At 33.8% G+C, this 19712-nt stretch overlaps 4 protein-coding genes across 4 annotated transcripts; 2 read left to right on the top strand and 2 right to left on the bottom strand.

Annotated features, from left to right (window-relative positions):
- The first annotated feature begins 619 nt into the window (after positions 1-619).
- On the top strand, positions 620-7292 carry LOC126912972 (uncharacterized). Its single transcript, XM_050707596.1, has 2 exons — positions 620-1461; positions 7008-7292. The coding sequence occupies exons 1-2, from the start codon at positions 1040-1042 to the stop codon at positions 7252-7254; spliced, it is 669 nt and encodes a 222-aa protein (XP_050563553.1). The 5' UTR covers positions 620-1039; the 3' UTR covers positions 7255-7292.
- Positions 7284-8170, bottom strand: LOC118263969 (28S ribosomal protein S33, mitochondrial). Its single transcript, XM_035576256.2, has 2 exons — positions 8056-8170; positions 7284-7854 (listed from the first exon to the last, which is right to left on the bottom strand). Exon 2 carries the CDS (start codon positions 7845-7847, stop codon positions 7500-7502), a length of 348 nt encoding a protein of 115 aa, XP_035432149.1. The 5' UTR covers positions 7848-7854; positions 8056-8170; the 3' UTR covers positions 7284-7499.
- Positions 8171-14990: 6820 nt separating this feature from the next.
- LOC126912969 (uncharacterized) lies at positions 14991-16951 on the top strand. The gene is made up of 2 exons (XM_050707593.1): positions 14991-15327; positions 15506-16951. The coding sequence occupies exons 1-2, from the start codon at positions 15200-15202 to the stop codon at positions 16662-16664; spliced, it is 1287 nt and encodes a 428-aa protein (XP_050563550.1). The 5' UTR covers positions 14991-15199; the 3' UTR covers positions 16665-16951.
- LOC118270993 (uncharacterized) lies at positions 16945-19158 on the bottom strand. Its single transcript, XM_035586857.2, has 3 exons — positions 18718-19158; positions 18306-18558; positions 16945-18214 (listed from the first exon to the last, which is right to left on the bottom strand). The coding sequence occupies exons 1-3, from the start codon at positions 18910-18912 to the stop codon at positions 16959-16961; spliced, it is 1704 nt and encodes a 567-aa protein (XP_035442750.2). The 5' UTR covers positions 18913-19158; the 3' UTR covers positions 16945-16958.
- Positions 19159-19712: the final 554 nt, after the last annotated feature.

The raw sequence follows: 19712 nt of genomic DNA, 5'->3' as shown, positions 1-19712 counted from the left end.
ATAACATATGAATGTGTAGTTCGTATCTCGGCGGACTTTACACATCTCTCCCCGAGTCCTCCACGTCGACAACTCGCCACACGTTAGCGACCGTGTCTGGGTTCCGTGTGCCATCCTGTCCTACTTGCCTAAAGCATTCCGGGATTCCAGATGACAAGATTTCCCGAACATTGCCCATCCGAGTTGGATTCTGCTCGTATCTTGTTGCTCAAAACAAACATATTCAGACCTGTGTTTCCGGAGAAAAACGCGTTGAAGCACATTCTACCATTATATAATCTCTCTTCTCTAGCTCATAGCGTGATGTTTTATTACCTGTAGCATTACTCGATGAACGGGCGATAAGAATAAATTATTCCATTCGATCTCGTAGTTCCGAAGATTAGCGCTTTCATTTAACCTTTTAACCGGCCAGCTATACTGAACACGAAGTGTCGCTGTACGCCACCGTATAAATGTATAATAATTGTATAGAACGAAAGTAGGGATAAAACAATATTCAATATGAAAACAATATTGTAACTAAAGGTGCGTACAAACAACATGTCACACAACATTGCTGTAGGTACCTACATGTTTCAGATAACGTGGACACTAAATGTTCTAAAACATGTATAATATTCATATGTACTTCGACGTTATATATGTATACAATATTGTTTTATGTTGAATGACAATGTTACGTAATGTGGACGTGTTATAAAACACAAGTTTGTACGAACCTTATGATAGACAGACAGACATTTTTTTAAATAAGTACCTAACAATTTTGGCTTTACTGTCTTTGCAGTTATAGCAGATACTACTTTTTATATATATTATGTTCATTGTACAGGATCAACACTTCTACAGTTTTATTATTTTAAAAGATAGTAATAGTATCGAGTAGATAACATAATATATATTAAACCTATTTCCATGAGTTGCGTGCTGGCCGTTCACAATCATTTAGTAAAATTGTCAAAAATATTCACCACTTAATTAAAAAAAGTTTGCATGTCACACCTGCCACCAAGGGGAATATTCCAGAGCTGAAATAATGTGGCTGAAGTTAGTTTGTATCGTGGTAATAGCGAGCGGCGTGGTGGCCAAGCAAGATGAGCTACTGGACGAGTTGTACGGCGTGGAAGGACGGAACAGGATGGCGATATGCGTACGCACTGGCGGCGGGCGCTGGCGGCACTGCGACGGCGCGCTGGTGAACCGCGAGTGGGTCGTGGCGCACGCGCGTTGCCTGGGCGCCGCGTCCAGCGCCGACATGGCGGCCGAGCGCCTGTCGGCCGGCGGCACTTGCCAGCTCATGGCCGCCGGCAACACAGGCCTGTATCGCTCGCGCGCCGTGCGCCACCACGTCATGCATCCTTGGTTCGACCTGGCAATTGTGATCATGAAGACCCCGTACAACAACCTGGACCGACTAGCCAACGCTACTAGGACGCGCCTTAAGCTGCGACAACACGGGTAACGTTCGTCGATCGATAAACATCAAAGTTATTAAATAAAGTAGAAGCCTAATCGCCGTAGTCCAAATCGACATGTATACAGGTGACTTGTAATTCAACGTATTCCTCTCGGGAAGTGATAATTTCCTAGAATATTATCCCTGGGGTCCTTGGTCCGAAAGTGGAACCAGTACTTTTATTTATTGTCAATTTTATAGTTCGGTATGTTTTAACCAAAACCAATAATGTTATCTCAGAAACTGGCCACTTTCGGACCAGAGACGTGAAGGCCAACTTTGTAGAAATTTAGTTGTATAATCACCTCACGAAAGGAATACGTTGATTTACAAGTCACCTGTATATATATACAATGTGATAGGCGTGGGACTTCTAACCCGTTAAGGCTGAGTACTACATCTAATTTTATCGACAAAAAAAAATAATATAGGGGGTTGAACCCCTAATTGAAAATATTGGAAAATAGTGATTTTTTCGGTAAAAATAATTCACAAATGATTTTTTTTCTCACCAAAACATTATCAAACATATGAAAAGAGTAATTAATTAGTTAGCCAAGGTTATTAACTACCGTTTGTCGTTTTTTTTTTATTTCTACGACGCATACAACCTTTGATATCAAAAAAAGTAAAAAAAATATTAAAATAGCCATAATTTTTAGGAGGACCCTTTCGACTCCCGACTTTTGTCGATAAAATTAGATGTAGTACTCAGCCTTAACGGGTTAGAAGTCTCACCCCTATCACATTGTATACACATATGTATGTATTACCTATTACCTCACTACCTATTAGGTATACTAGTGATGTACCGAATGTCATTTACTAGTCATCCGTATACGAATATTGGCTTAAGAATTTGAACCAATTTTCTTAAGGTTCTTATTTTGACAATTCACGTGACGCCAGATTCGGAGTAATGCCCGGTTTACATTATTCCAGTCCAGCGATCCAGTCCAGTACTGGATTGCTTACTGGACTGGATCTGTACGTCTACATTATTCCAGTTATTTAGAAGCCGTCGAAGTGTGAACACTACAGTGACAATGATTTCAAGAAGAGATCAGTTTCAATTTCCATACCAATGCACAGATTTTGCAAAGCATTTTGGCGCATAGCTTTGTTTTTATAATTTTCTGATGTTATGTCCCACGGATTATCTCTGTATATAGAGACAAACTTTATAGTGTCGTCTTCAGATAACTTCTTCACCATTGTTAAATCCTTTTTCTTCGCAAAAAAGGTCCGCAAAAACAACCAACACGTGTGTACTTTGTCAGCACTGGAATGGCACTGGATTGGCCGTCTACATTATTCCAGTTGCACTGGATTGATCGCACTGGACCGAAAAGTAGACCGCGAATCCAGTTACTGGACTGGAATGCTTACTGGATTCAGTTCATTCCAGTGCCGGTTTACATTTTTCCAGTAAGCAATCCAGTACTGGACTGGATCGCTGGACTGGAATAATGTAAACCGGGCATAAGTGCAAACAATTGTGTCTACATCTACTTGTAATCTGGCCAAAGCAAGTAAACAAAAAGTGGTAGTCAAATGACAAAAATTAGGACAGAGCCCAATCCCGGTGTAGGCCCTGGGTTTATTGTTATCATTAGGAATAAACTTTCAAAAGTACCCACCGACCGAAACGGTTGGTCGTAAATGGATATCAACTCATGGGCCCACCCTTGAAAGGTGAAAGGTTTTTTAGATTCCTCTCGAAAATAGCAAGTCCTTAAATTTATTTATTTATTTTATTTTTATTTATTTATTTATAAGGGTTTACCAACAGCTTCTGTGTAGATAAAGCTTAAAGTACAATTTTTATATGTCTAGGACTTACACAGTTGCCAATTATAGGTTAACCAACATTCACAAAAAAAAATGACATAATAAGTACCAGTAGAACTAAAATGAGTACATGTAAAATAAGAAAGTAACAGCTAAACCATGCAAACCAAAAAAAAGAAAAACTATTATTAACATTTAAATAAAAAACTAAAACATGTTGCGGTCATTAGCACATAAACTTATAAGAATAATAACAACATTAATTGAAGGACTTACTACTAATAAACCTATAAAAATTTAGTGAGAACATCGTGATACCACGACTTACAGTAACTAAGTAAACACAAGTAAATTAAAATAGAATAACATATCAATTTTATTTTATACAAAGTTTTGTCGATGTTGCGATCCTTGAGATTCCAGTAATTGGGCCCTAAAGATATTAATCGAAACATTGTAAATGTCAAATTCAGGGGATGATTTAATGACTGAGTTCATCTCTCTGCCGAGTCTGACCAGTGGCGAGTTTACTCCTATATTGGTCCTAGTTGTTGGAATATGATACAAGTTGATTATGGGGTGTCTAGGGATATTGTAAGGTACTTTTAGTCCAACACTTTCTACAAGTTTCATGCAATCTAATTTATTATTTAACAATTTGAAGAAAAATGTAAGATCATGCATCAGACGACGGTAACGTAGAGAATCCATTTCATAACACTGGATTCGTTGCTCATAGGGACACCGAGGAGATATTTTGCCAGATGTATAAGCCAGGTGCTTTGTGAAAGCCCTTTGAATGCTTTCGACTCTCTGTGACTGTACAGCATAGAACGTGTTCCACACTACGCTGGCAAATTCCAGATGACTACGAACTAAGGCGTTATATAGTATTATAATAGAAGAGAATGATCAACTTTATCAAATGCACTGCTGAAATCAGTGTACACAGCATCTACTTCTAACCTTTTATCTAGAGCTAATGTTATATCCGATACAAACTCGACAAGATTCGTCTCTACGCTACGACCAGCTTTAAAACCATGTTGATTAGGTGAAATAATTTTATCAGTATGGCGAGTGATGACAGGACAGACAAGGGCTTCAAAGATCTTTGGAAAACATGATAAAATTGAAATAGGACGATAATTTTTAACATTTGCTGGATCTCCTTTTTTAAAAACCGGGACTATTTTTGCTCGTTTCCAAACATCCGGGAAGGTACCGTCAGCAAGAGAAGAATTAAAAATAAGCTGCAATGGTAGAGCAAGTTCACGGCAACAGCGTTTAACGAATAATGGCGGCATGGAATCAGGACCAGGACCCTTCAAGGTATCTATATGTTTAAGTTTACTAAAAACTTGGTTCTCTGTAAATTTAATAGAACTTATAATTGAGTCAGTCCCTGAAAATTCACTAGAATATTTACTTGCCGTAGTATTTGCTGGTGCACGACTAAAAACGGACACAAATTGATCCGCAAAAAGACTGGCAATTTCAGGACCACTACTAACTACCCTATCATTCATAAACATGTCAGCAGGTATGCAAGATTCACCACGACGTTTATCTTTTATAAACCTCCAGAAGGTTTTAGGATTCTTTGGAATATCATTCTCAATATTACTTTTATACCTATTGTAACAGTTTTTCATTAATGTGTGGCAGCGACTACGAAGTAATTCGAATGTGAGTCTGTCCCGAGGATTTTTATATTTGCGGTATTTTTGTCTAAATTTCTCCTTTTCAGACAGTGTCCTAATAAGTACGTTGGAAAACCAAGCAGGATATTTAGATTTTTTCTTAGAATATTTGGGAACAAAATTATCGATAGTAGTTTGAAGCACACTATAGAAAGCACCAACCTTTTCATTAATATCAATACAATTTTGAAAAGTACAGTTCCAATTAACGGTTTTAAGTTCATTTTTGATCTGCTCATAGTCGGCTTTGAAAAAGTTGTAGCCAGAACGATAGTTAGTTTTGAGTTGTTTTATATCTGAGAAAGGAATGGATACAAGCAAGTTAGGGTGATGCGAGTCCAATTTAGTTAGCAGGTCAGTAGGCTTGGTGACAGTTAGATTAGATATGTTACTTAATACTAAATCTAAGATTCTACATTCAGTATTTTGGGTGGAATTAAATTGATGCAGTTGGTTTAATGACAGAAAGTCAATCAGAGAGTAGCCCAGTGAGTTTTCATAATTAATTTGATGGCGAGAGATGTAACTCCCCATCATTCCTGTTCCAATCTATGAAACCCAAGTTGAAATCGCCAAGAATCACAACATCGTCAACATCATTTAGTACATTATTGACATTATCTAAGAAGTTCTGCAGAGAATCTAGTTTGACTGGAGGGGGCATATAGACGATACATAATGCTATTTTCTTTATATTATTATTTACAGATAACTCTATAGACAGCCATAGATCTTCAAAATTGCTTTCCCAGTGTTTCATTCTTACAGATTTTATTTTATTACTAACAGCCACCATAACCCCTCCCCCATCCTTTTTGGATACTTTTGAAGTTGATCGATCTCTACGATAAACCACATAACGCGGGTCAATGAACTCTCCATTAGTTATGCTATTATTTAGCCAAGATTCAGTGAAGACAATTACATCATAATTAGTAAGCAAAATATTTTTATAAATGTCCTCAGTTTTTGTTCTCATGCCACGAACATTTTGATAATAAATATCATAGCGAGTACAGAGAATGTCAAGAACACTGTTTAAAAAAAAAAGGTAGGTATGTAAGACTAAACTGCAATGTCTGATGGTTTCATTAATTTTAAGCTATCCTGATTACGTATGTAAATAGGCTTTGAATAAATATCCTTTCGGACAAAAATTCGACCATTTCGTATCCAGACAAAGTTATATAATAGTTCTTTGGCCATCTTGCGTGTTGCGGCGTGAAGGTGTTAAAGAATACGAATTAGATTTAAATATCAAAAAATACATATTATAAGAAACTTAAAAACTAATATTAAGTGTCCCTGAAACCTGCGTCACATTAATTCATGGAGTGCTGCTGAAGAAAACAAATAAAAAAAGCGCCTAGCCCACTACTTAAACTTGATTCTTAGTATGACAATATCTCGGAATTTAAGAAAAAATATAGATCAGGTTTTGTAGAAAAATTTATGACCTACAACATTGCTTCACTTTGTGATTAAATTTATCAGTTTAAGAAAAAAAAAAAATCATTAAACTAATGACTCTTAATTCCTAATGGTGAATTCAAGGTATCTACCAAAATTTGGCTCCCCAATTTTTGTGTTATTTCAAACAACTACTTAGACCACAAAGTAACACAGTAAAGTATATCATGTTGAATATCTTAGTTTGAAAATAAAAAGTTATTTTCAGTTCAAAATTGTAGATTGATAAAAATGTAAGAATAGGTAGAATGTTTTAATTAGATGAGATAGGTATATAGGCATCGCGAACTTTCATATTTTTCTTAGTTTGAAATGTAATGATAAGTTGATTATATTGATTGAGCTGATTTCCATATTTACCAAATGATCAATACAGTATTATTACTGCAGGACAGTTTAATCGTAAAATAAGGTTTTGTAGTAAATATAAAAGAAATTAATACTTATTTGTCTACTGAATTTTCCATTCTGTAATTGAACATATTTATTTTATCACATTAATATTTGCATTAAGAAATGTACCTTCAATTCCATGGGAACCGCCACATGCTCACTTGATACTTACATGCTATTGTTGCTTGCAGGGTGTATAAATGGATGAAGCATTACTTTGATGCATTTGCATTAACTCGCAATTATGACTACAACATGAAAAGAATTGCACGGAGTTTAAAAACCTACCACCATCCAATCTGGTACTTCTTAACAACAATGGTGCTGCCGTCTGTGTTGTTCATGTTGTTCTTTGTATATGTCACATTCTACACTGGCAAAACACAGGAGGTCCCTTATAAGCAGTTGCGCTATCCTAAGAAAATAACTCATGTGTAGTATTAGTTGTCTATGAATAATATACTCAATATGATGGAGATTTTATTTTATTAACAAAACATCTAAACCAAAATAAAGACTAATAAATAGGTCAATTTATTAAACAAGTTCTGAAATGCTCTACAAGCATCAACTTGATTGATTAATACATGCTACACTCGTAACAATTAAACTGTACAGTTCAAGCGTAGCTCCACTTTAGCACACTTTCTAGTAAAACTACAGTTCAATTGTTTGTTCCACAATTATTCGGACTTTTGGTCTAACTTTCTCCTCCACACTTTAACTTTGCCCCTGAGTTCCCGCAACCTTTTCATTTCGTCCTTAAAGTCTTGGTGTTCATCTCTGAATAACCCATATTCCCTTAGTTTAAGCATCAAGCTATGTGTCTCGACATGTCGAGGATAATAGTGAATGATTTCCTCGTTGGTGTGCAGCGGCCGCTCAGAAAACATCTTAACCACTTTCATGGATTTGGAATTTGTGGGAATTGCTACCTCACCGAAGATTCTATTAGATAGGCGCTGCATACGTCGTGCGTAGTTCGTCGAAGCTTTTATTAATTGAGAATACTGTGCATAGTTTGTAGCCATGGTTTATCTGCGAAATTAAAGGTTAGTAAAATAAGCAACACATATATTTTTTTAAACCGAATATTATAACTTATAACAATATGGTTTTTACACAAGTGCGTTACCGGCCTTAACGGGGAGTAGGGCTCTACTCCTCACGGTGAAACAATGCGAGGTTGTTTCAATTGTAATAAAAAATATATTTGTTTAAATTAAATATCAATCTAACCTTTCAACTTGTCATTCACCTCCAAACACTGTAAATACTGTAATTTTATATTACTCTTAGGTTATCTGTCATTGTCAAATGTCATAGACGGGTTAAATCGGTCTTCTCTGTCTACGGTTTTCTGTCACAAAACCATAGAGGCAACCTTATCGTCATAACGGAATGCCGATGAACTTTAAGCCAAATGGGTGCTAGCAGCGTTGGTTCCACAAAGCATAGGCTAGTATCCACTATGAATAAATCGGATGGATTAGCGTTTACAATTAATGTTTATGATATATAGCTACAAAAAAATATGTGTGGGTGAACTGAGGGACCACACCGGGAATTCGCGAAATGAAAGTTCTAGGATTTAGTAGTAGACCTAAAACAATTGTAGAACGAATCTGGGAATTTGTAAACAAATATATTAAAAACTACGACCCATAAAGTGTGGTCCCTCAGTTCTCACAGGCGATCAGCCAGATCTCGGAAAGTATCTTATAAAAGAAGGTTTTGTGAATACAGACATTTAGTAAATAATTTGTAAAGATATCTATTAAATAACAGACCACAAAGCTTTAAAGATAAAAAAAGTATAGCAACTGAACTGTGGTCCCTCAGACCACATAACGAAGATAAATATTTTATTGAATATTACTGAATAAAACCGTTATTATTCTACATAGAGTTTTAGTAAAAGTCTTAAAACATATAAAAAGAAACGGATCTTAAATATCGAAGCATTTCGAAGATAGCGATGATTAAAAGTGGTCCCTCAATCCTCTCCTCCACTGACATATAGACACTGCTAGCTGCTAGACGAGAGGAATATCAGAAAGTCTAGTGTACTTAACATTTAGTAATAGTTTTCTACTAAATAATAGGTATATAAAATTTTATATTTCTTACCTCTAAGCTGAGAAAATATTAATTTTTTAATCCTATGAAAATAGGTAGACCAGTGTGACCACAAAATCAAACAAAGTGTAGACAGTACTATTATTCTTTATTTAATATATCATTATTTAGATGAAACGAAAACAAGGTTGTACGGTTAATTCAATGCTTTATTACATGGCTTATGTGTATTTAATAAAAAGTAGAAAAAGGTACAAAATTAACTCATCACTTATTATAATACTTTTATTTAAGTACTAGCTTCTGCCCGCGACTTCGTTCGAGGATTTTTTTACCTCTTAAACTTTACCTCTTTATAATATTAGTATAGAAGTGAAATTTGGACGTAGCTTAATGAGTGTAAGTATATTTGTTGGTCAGTACTTTCAATAATTTTGAGATGTTGATCATCGTAGCAAAAGAAACGCTCATTAATAAAACAGTGACATCGGTAATGGCCAAGACCGCCTGGAATTAATGATGGAATGAATTCAGATGCGCCCAGGATTTTGTAAGTTTTGTTCTTTACTGTTACGGTAACAGGAACATTACTAAGACAATTTTTATCAGTGCCATTCAAATCGAATGAAATTATTTTTGAAAGCTCGTAATTGTAACTAAATTGATGATCACAAGTGGTACAGTTCCTGTTTCCTTCATCGATGGTAATTGCCTCTTCTAAAATACCTATGCCAAATATTTCAATAAAATTTATATTTAAGGGTAAAAACGCAATGTCTGATATATTTGAACACTTTTTTATGGAAGTTGCACTGAAAAAATATCTTAAAAGAATATGTTCAAATATATACGTGATATTACACTGGCAATCATAGCTAATATCGTCTCCTTTCTCATTTAATGAGCTAAAATACTGTGCAGCTATTTTTGCTCTCATTAAGTAAAGGTCATCGTCTTTAAATTTAATGTCACAAAGGTTTTTTATATATCGTGGAATTAATTCTTTATCAAAAGAGGCCATAACGTCTCGAATATTTTCATGTTCCTTAAATCCTGCACTTAAAAAGTACATTACAGAATCGAAACCACAAGTATTCTTAAGAGTGACATATTTATCATTTACTAATACCGGATTTTTTAATAATTTTATGTTATGATTTGTTTTCTCTTTATTCATTTCAGCTTCTCCTCTCCAATTTTCAACAAAATAGGGTTGATCAAAAAAAATTTAATCCGCATTAAAATATTCAGTAGATTTCACTTTTTTGTCGTTTTTTTTTACTCGACTTACATTTAGTTTCCTCTTTCTCGAGCGTTTTTTGTGTGGGATTACTTTATTCACTACATCTTCACCTAGGTCAGCTAATGTAGTTTTTATCAGTCCATCTACAAAAATTGAGTATTTTTTGATAAACTCATCAATTCTATATTTTTGTACTTTTGTTTTAAAAACTAAGTGTTTTAAAGTTTTAAAGTAACTTTCTATACCGGACGATGATGGTGCTTTATTTTCGGAATCGAAATAAGAGCATGATACATTTGACCACAATGGAAGTCTAAATATTATTCTTCTTAACGTTGGAATAAATGGTGGAAAATAGTATAAATTTTCATTACGTTTTAAGACCATGTTTACTTGATTTTTTCTTTTAACAGTTTTAATAATATCTTCGAACCAAAGTGAAAAAGTAAAATCCTCAGTAATGTCATCAAATTTGTAAGTTTCATCCGATTTTCTTTCTGAATCTAACTGATCAAATTCTTCCTCTACTCCGTTTAATAATTTATCAAGTCGTAATTTTGCTTCTTTGCAGTCATTGTCCATATCATTGGTATACTGACAAAGGCAAACATTAATCATATCTTGGACGGTTTCTTTAACAGTTACATAATTTTCACAATATTTTAAAAATACTAAACAGCGTATGTAAAAATACTTTACCCGCACATCGATATCAGACTTTTATGGAGTGATTTGATGAAGTGACTCGTATCAAGTCTGATAAAAGCTTTAGGCCTCTGTTTTGCCTCAGAATTCACGTACTTTTCCTGAAAGATGGTAACTTTCAAGTAGGGTTTGTATAAATTTTTCCTCTAAAATCCATGATATGTTTAATTACAGGTGGTATAATGGCCAGAGGTCGAAAACCAAAAATTTGCTATGAGGATCAATGGAATGTTTTTAGGAAACATACTGAACAATTGCAAGATCCAAAAATTTTATATAATAATCAGTTTTTTTCGGTATTATCTGAAGAACTTGAGCACAGAATGACTTTGTATATATCACTACAACGCAATCGAAATGTTATTTTCGGTAGTGATATACGATCGTCTGGTGACCCCACTACTTTGAGTGATGAAAATAAATGTTTTGTAAGCAGTAGTCCTCCATCATTGACATCGGCAAGTAAAAGCAGTAATTTTAGCTCAGGTGTAGGAAAATCGAAATAATTTTCATTTAATCTTGATACATATGAATGGAGAAAAATAAAACCCTTAAGTGGATATAAGAAACGGAGTGGTACTTCAACGTATAGACAATATAAAACGTTGCCAAAGTACAAATGGGGCCACATATTGAAAGAAAAAATTTGGACTCATTCAAAACTACCCTGCACATGGGTCTTTAAGAAAAACATGATCGAGGTTGATAAAATTAAATTGCACGGGAAATGTACCCAATGTTGTGCGGAAATTAATTTATCCAATCAAAAAATGACTGCTTATAATATAGTAAAATTTCTGTGTAACGTTCGTCATTTCGATGCTCAATTCAAACATAAACCGAAAACTCAGTCCAAGTTAACGCCTTATACGAGACAACAATTGGCTAAAGAACTTAGTTAGTTATAAGCCTGCTGTCATGGTACAAAATGAGTTGACTTCGACACTGATCGAGAGGGAAGACTGTAAAAGTTCTCCTATATTGCCATCCATATCGGCCTTAAGAAAAAATAAGTCAGATGCTAGATTGGAGCATTTGCCACATAATAATACAATTATTTCATTACTGATGTTGGCTCAAAGTGATAACAAAATTATTCGCGAAATATGTATATATCCAAATTTTCGTTTGTTTTTTTGGAATGACAGCCAAGTTAAACACTATGTATAATGAGTATCACGCAAAATTTAATAGGACTAGTATAATAATCGATGCTACTGGTTCCTTTTTCGAAAAAATGTGTCTTCCACATTGTACAAACGTCACAAAACGATTATTTTTATACGTAGGGCTTATTACAGGTAACGCTAAGTTGAAGTCCGTGCCAATTTTTCAAATGGTGTCAGACTTACATTCTGATGAAACTATTATGATTTGGTTAAATAAGTGGTTATCGTTCGTAAATAATCCACCACACGAAATCATAACGGATGATTCATCGGCTTTGGTTTCCGCTTGCGTAAAAGCGTTTGCGTTATTTAACTCCACAAAAAGTTATATACTACAATTGTTTACCATTTTCGACGGCAACGATTTCCAGAGGCCTAAAGCTTTTATCAGACTTGATACGAGTCACTTCATCAAATCACTCCATAAAAGTCTGATATCGATGTGCGGGTAAAGTATTTTTACATACGCTGTTTAGTATTTTTAAAATATTGTGAAAATTATGTAACTGTTAAAGAAACCGTCCAAGATATGATTAATGTTTGCCTTTGTCAGTATACCAATGATATGGACAATGACTGCAAAGAAGCAAAATTACGACTTGATAAATTATTAAACGGAGTAGAGGAAGAATTTGATCAGTTAGATTCAGAAAGAAAATCGGATGAAACTTACAAATTTGATGACATTACTGAGGATTTTACTTTTTCACTTTGGTTCGAAGATATTATTAAAACTGTTAAAAGAAAAAATCAAGTAAACATGGTCTTAAAACGTAATGAAAATTTATACTATTTTCCACCATTTATTCCAACGTTAAGAAGAATAATATTTAGACTTCCATTGTGGTCAAATGTATCATGCTCTTATTTCGATTCCGAAAATAAAGCACCATCATCGTCCGGTATAGAAAGTTACTTTAAAACTTTAAAACACTTAGTTTTTAAAACAAAAGTACAAAAATATAGAATTGATGAGTTTATCAAAAAATACTCAATTTTTGTAGATGGACTAATAAAAACTACAGTTGCTGACCTAGGTGAAGATGTAGTGAATCCCACACAAAAAACGCTCGAGAAAGAGAAAACTTATAAATGTAAGTCGAGTAAAAAAAAAAAGCCAAAACAGTGAAATCTAACATTTCTACTGGATATTTTAATGCGGATTAAATTTTTTTTGATCAACCCTATTTTGTTGAAAATTGGAGAGGAGAAGCTGAAATGAATAAAGAGAAAACAAATCATAACATAAAATTATTAAAAAATCCGGTATTAGTAAATGATAAATATGTCACTCTTAAGAATACTTGTGGTTTCGATTCTGTAATGTACTTTTTAAGTGCAGGATTTAAGGAACATGAAAATATTCGAGACGTTATGGCCTCTTTTGATAAAGAATTAATTCCACGATATATAAAAAACCTTTGTGACATTAAATTTAAAGACGATGACCTTTACTTAATGAGAGCAAAAATAGCTGCACAGTATTTTAGCTCATTAAATGAGAAAGGAGACGATATTAGCTATGATTGCCAGTGTAATATCACGTATATATTTGAACATATTCTTTTAAGATATTTTTTCAGTGCAACTTCCATAAAAAAGTGTTCAAATATATCCTGCCCATCAAGCCTAATCAAAAGAGACATTGCGTTTTTACCCTTAAATTTAAATTTTATATAAATATTTGGCATAGGTATTTTAGAAGAGGCAATTACCATCGATGAAGGAAACAGGAACTGTACCACTTGTGATCATCAATTTAGTTACAATTACGAGCTTTCAAAAATAATTTCATTCGATTTGAATGGCACTGATAAAAATTGTCTTAGTAATGTTCCTGTTACCGTAACAGTAAAGAACAAAACTTACAAAATCCTGGGCGCATCTGAATTCATTCCATCATTAATTCCAGGCGGTCTTGGCCATTACCGATGTCACTGTTTTATTAATGAGCGTTTCTTTTGCTACGATGATCAACATCTCAAAATTATTGAAAGTACTGACCAACAAATATACTTACACTCATTAAGCTACGTCCAAATTTCACTTCTATACTAATATTATAAAGAGGTAAAGTTTAAGAGGTAAAAAAATCCTCGAACGAAGTCGCGGGCAGAAGCTAGTACTTAAATAAAAGTATTATAATTGATGAGTTAATTTTGTACTATTTTTCTACTTTTTATTAAATACACATAAGCCATGTAATAAAGCATTGAATTAACCGTACAACCTTGTTTTCGTTTCATCTAAATAATGATATATTAAATAAAGAATAATAGTACTGTCTACACTTTGTTTGATTTTGTGGTCACACTGGTCTACCTATTTTCATAGGATTAAAAAATTAATATTTTCTCAGCTTAGAGGTAAGAAATATAAAATTTTATATACCTATTATTTAGTAGAAAACTATTACTAAATGTTAAGTACACTAGACTTTCTGATATTCCTCTCGTCTAGCAGCTAGCAGTGTCTATATGTCAGTGGAGGAGAGGATTGAGGGACCACTTTTAATCATCGCTATCTTCGAAATGCTTCGATATTTAAGATCCGTTTCTTTTTATATGTTTTAAGACTTTTACTAAAACTCTATGTAGAATAATAACGGTTTTATTCAGTAATATTCAATAAAATATTTATCTTCGTTATGTGGTCTGAGGGACCACAGTTCAGTTGCTATACTTTTTTTATCTTTAAAGCTTTGTGGTCTGTTATTTAATAGATATCTTTACAAATTATTTACTAAATGTCTGTATTCACAAAACCTTCTTTTATAAGATACTTTCCGAGATCTGGCTGATCGCCTGTGAGAACTGAGGGACCACACTTTATGGGTCGTAGTTTTTAATATATTTGTTTACAAATTCCCAGATTCGTTCTACAATTGTTTTAGGTCTACTACTAAATCCTAGAACTTTCATTTCGCGAATTCCCGGTGTGGTCCCTCAGTTCACCCACACATCAAAAAAATAGAACTATTTAGAAAAATAATTAAAGATTGATAATATTTTTAGAAAAGAAAATCGAAAAAAATAGGCATTTAGTCACGTGACAGTAAACGCCAATCAGAGAATGTTACGTCACGCCGTGTCAAACATGGTTGTTGTTGACGTTTTCATTGAAAAGGACGCGTTGACTACTTCACATTTTATTCGTTTATAGCATTATTCTCAAGTTGATAGTTATCATGGAACCAGGTTTTGTTAAAGCAGACAGTAATAACTTGCCTAGAATCGACGCAATTATGCTTGGCCGATTTTTCGCGTCAAACAATGACTTTTGCTCATCGGAATTTCGCAATATCAAAACTTCGATGTAAGTATACCCAATTGTAAAAATATTTAAGCTTAAATTAAAGAAATATACAGTTTCAGTATAAACTAACATATCTATTATGTAAATTTATTTTGTAGAGCAATTTTTTGTTAATTTTGAGGTTAGAATTACGAGGTGTAAACAAGTGATAAATTAATGTGAAATAATTTAATTTCAGGTCATCACGAGCTTCTTACGGAGATGACGCCGTAAGCTATGTGCAGCTTAAGCGAGAAAACAAATTTTGTACTGTAAAGTGCAAAATATGTCCAGAACACAAAGTTCATGCCAAATTATATGGATGTACATTGGTGGTTGATGAAGAAGATGACATTATTCTGTCTGTCCAGTGTCAAGACTGTGTAGCATCACAGGGTGGTTGTAAGCACGCTATAGCGTTCCTTATGTGGGTTCATCGTCGAAGTGAGGAACCATCATGCACTTCTGTGGAGTGCTATTGGAAGAAATCCAAACTGTCTCAAGTTGGTACTACAATTAAATATATGACAGCGAAGGAATTGTCCAAAGGAAATCCCATATTACCAGCAAATCCATCTGTTTTTAATAATTTTTTAGAAGAGGCAAGAAAGAGAAAAGTTGAGGACTGTCAACTTTTAAAATACCAACCTACTTATAGTGAAAGTGAAACATGGGCTATCTCAATGCATCAACTTACTTATAAGTTTAAAGAAAGATGCGTTGAAGATTTTTTGAAGAAAATTGAAATAACAGCATCTTTAATCAAGAAAGTGGAAGAGGAAACAAGAGAACAGTCTAATAGCGCTCTGTGGTTTGAACTGAGATATGGTCGAATAACTGCTTCAAGAGCATTTGAAGTAAGCCGATGCAAAACAAGTGACGGCACACTCATTTCCCTCATACTAGGTGGTAAAATTCCTGATACTCCAGCCATGAAACGTGGCCGTGTTCTAGAAAATGAAGTAAGAAAAACAGTTGAGAGCAAAATAAAAAAAAAAGTTAGTAAGTGTGGCCTCTTGTTAAATTCTAAGTACCCAATGATTGCTGGTTCACCAGACGGAATTTTCGAAGATGGGATAGTTGAAATTAAGTGTCCTATTAGTAAAACAACATATAAAAATTATATAAAAAATGCACTGGCTACAGAAAAATATTATGCCCAAATGCAGCTTCAGATGTATTTATCACAAAAGAAAAACTGTTGCTTTTGTATAGCTGACCCAGACTTTAGTCAAAATAAAAAAGTGGATATAATAAATATAGAATTTGATCCTCAATATGTTGAGAATTTTATCAATAAGTTATTAAACTTTTGGAAAATTAATATATATCCTTTATTATATCAGAGTGTAGAGTGAGTATGTTTGGATTTTAAATAAAAGTAACATTTTAAATTAGTTATATATAGTTGATGATACTCATAAACTGCATAACTAACAGTGATTCAAATTTAGACTGAACAGAAAGATTCAAATTTATGAGTGAGTCTATGAGTATCACCGACAATACATTTCTTGTATTTGTATGTATGTCCGCTAGTATTTTATAAAATAATCTTACACTTTATTCATCAAAGTGTAGACTTAGACTAAGTGTGTGTATGTACATAATATATGTTTTGAATAAAAAAGAAATAATTTTGAAATTTTGTTTTATTTTACTAAAGAATCTTGCAAATTAATTAAAGCACAGGCTATGATTACTATGTCATCGAGTATTTTTACATGTTTTAAATTAACACATGCATGTGGTTTAAGCATATAAAATTCACGTAAGCGCCGAATAACTCTTTCTACGTGTATTCTCAAGCTGGCTATCTGTTTGGTTAGCTTTGCTTGACTTTTGCTCATTTTCACTCCTGTTTCAACGCTTGGAGGCCTTACTAATGTAATATTTGATTTTTTGAGATACTGCTCTACATGCTTAAAGCCCCTGTCTGCCATAACAACCATACCACTTTTTAATGATTTCACAAAGTCACATGATTCCACTACACATGTGTCAGTTGTCCTGCCTCCAAATCCAGGAGAAATATAATTAACCAATCCATTTGGTGTGCATGATATTAAATATTTTATGGTATTTGTTTTTTTATATTCAGACCATGTCAGAGCTTGGTTTATTGCCTTAGATGGCTTTTGGATCTCAATTTCAAGGCAGTCGATAATGCAACTCACATTATAATATTTGTGCCTGAATGCCATAGGTAAGGTCCTTTTAATCATATCCCTGTCTAGCTCCACAATAAAAGGACGCATAAAGCTAGCTATCAGAGGTATATTTTTTAAAAATATCTTGCTTAAACCTGCTGGAGTCATTCCATAATCATCTGTGAGCTGATTAAATTTAACATCCAAACGTATCTTATTTAAACATAGCAATATATGATGTTTAGGAATATTTAATTCAGCTTTTAGTATGTCAATTAAGTAGTAACAACTGCTCGGAACACCAATGTATATTCGAGGTTTCTTTTCAATTTTTCCAATTGTGTGCAACAGTGTCTTATCAACTTCTAGTCTTCTGTCTTCTGCAATTAATTCACTACAGTCAGAAGATGATTGAACTTGTAATGATTGCACTGATGACGAACAACTGTGGGTGGCAACAGATGGTGTATATAAAGATATATCACTATCAGAGTGCTCTTCTTTATTCAATACAGTTCTTGTAACTTTGCTTAGATTGGAGACAGAAGGATATGTTTTTTTGATGATCTCAGCTTTAAACGGGGATGTGGAACTAGATATTATTGATGGCTTCAAGGGTGATGATGCCTGGTCTTTTGTTTTGATATTGATCTGGACAGCTTTACTTCTGAATTTCTGCGTTATACATGCTTGAACTGATTTTTCTACTTTATGCTCACATGTAACTTCTGGCTCATTTTGTTCAACTGTTTGGAAATCTGCAAAAAGTAAAGTAATTAATTTCATAATGATGATTAACTACTTACTTATTGAATAAAATTATTTGTTTTGTTTATTACTCATACACACCTGAACTTGTTTGAGGAGTATCTTCGAGAGACGAACTTGGAATACAACTTTTATCTAATTCATTAAGACACTCTGCTATTGTCGTTAATCTTTGTTTTTTTACTATGTATGGTCGTTCTGTGCTGCTACATGTTCGTTTTCTTCTATCTTCTTGACATTCAAATTTACTTGGAGTACAACCTGGTTTCATGCGCACTTGTGATACTCTTCCCATAACATGATACTCGGTATAATTAAGCATATCATTCGGCAACTAGAACAATAAAACGTGTATGTTAAAACAATGAATATAAATAACAGATTCTAGATCATAAAATCAAAACAAAAGAACTAACCCCAACCACTATTGAGTAAATTCATTTGTTTTCTTTTACATTTATATTGTAAGCAATATGTTGTGAATAATACTTACATCGAAATGATCTTCACAAAAATACATTCTCGATTTTGTTGATAAAGAATGAGCATCATCCCTTCTTGCTAGAGTTAGCCACTTTCTTCGTATTTTTACATCGTTTGGAACATATATAAATAATTTGTTTGGCGTATTTATGCTTGTGCTTGTACACTGGGGCACTACACAGTTCTTGTAATACGAGGGATTCATTTTTCAATAAATAAAACACTGATACTCTCCGTTCTCTGTATACAAACACACTTGTTTGCCAAGGCGTGACGTCATCCAAGACGCCATGACAGTCTTAAGCGTTTTAGAGGATAATTTGAATTGGTTTTTTTAAATGCAAAATACTTATTGTGAATAACGCTATTTTTCAAAAATATAGGGTTTTTGGGGTAAAATAAACATCAAAGTATATTTTAAACCAATTTTTCAAATTTAGTTAATTAGCCTATTGGATACTCTCTATTCGTAAACAATAACCGTAAAACGAGGTGAATAGGGATCGAGAGGTGAAGAGGGGTGAACAGATACAGGGAAATTTTTCATAGTATCTATTTACCCCTCTTCTGTCCCTATTCAACTCTCGATCCCTATTCACCCCGTTTTAATGAAGTAATGGGTAATTTTGTTTGGAGCTCGTACCCAGGTTGTAGATTTCAGTCTAGATTAATACCCATCCCATTTTGGTTGTGCCCGACCAAAATGAGGATGATATTGCTACACACCATATGACGGTCAGGTACCCAACCCAACCGTCAGTTACTTTACGCAATGTTGCCATTGTTACGGCTCAGGACATTTGCCGTTCATGTTCTACGGTAATCTGCGGTCTACGGCAACAAATGTATTGCGGTAGCAAAATCTACATCAATTTGCTGTAAGGTAATATACCTGCTACTAAAAAAGAAATTAATTAAAGAATATGTACGACATTATGGTGAAAGTCATTATAAAAAATAAAACGTTGAAAACATGTCTTTTTATTATTGCTACGGTCTTTTTAT

This window comes from Spodoptera frugiperda, unplaced genomic scaffold (genome assembly GCF_023101765.2).
Source record: "Spodoptera frugiperda isolate SF20-4 unplaced genomic scaffold, AGI-APGP_CSIRO_Sfru_2.0 tig00000034_1, whole genome shotgun sequence".
NCBI lineage: Eukaryota > Metazoa > Arthropoda > Insecta > Lepidoptera > Noctuidae > Spodoptera > Spodoptera frugiperda.
The sequence above is the reverse complement of the archived record's forward strand: the minus strand, read 5'-3'. Positions and strand labels throughout refer to the sequence as shown.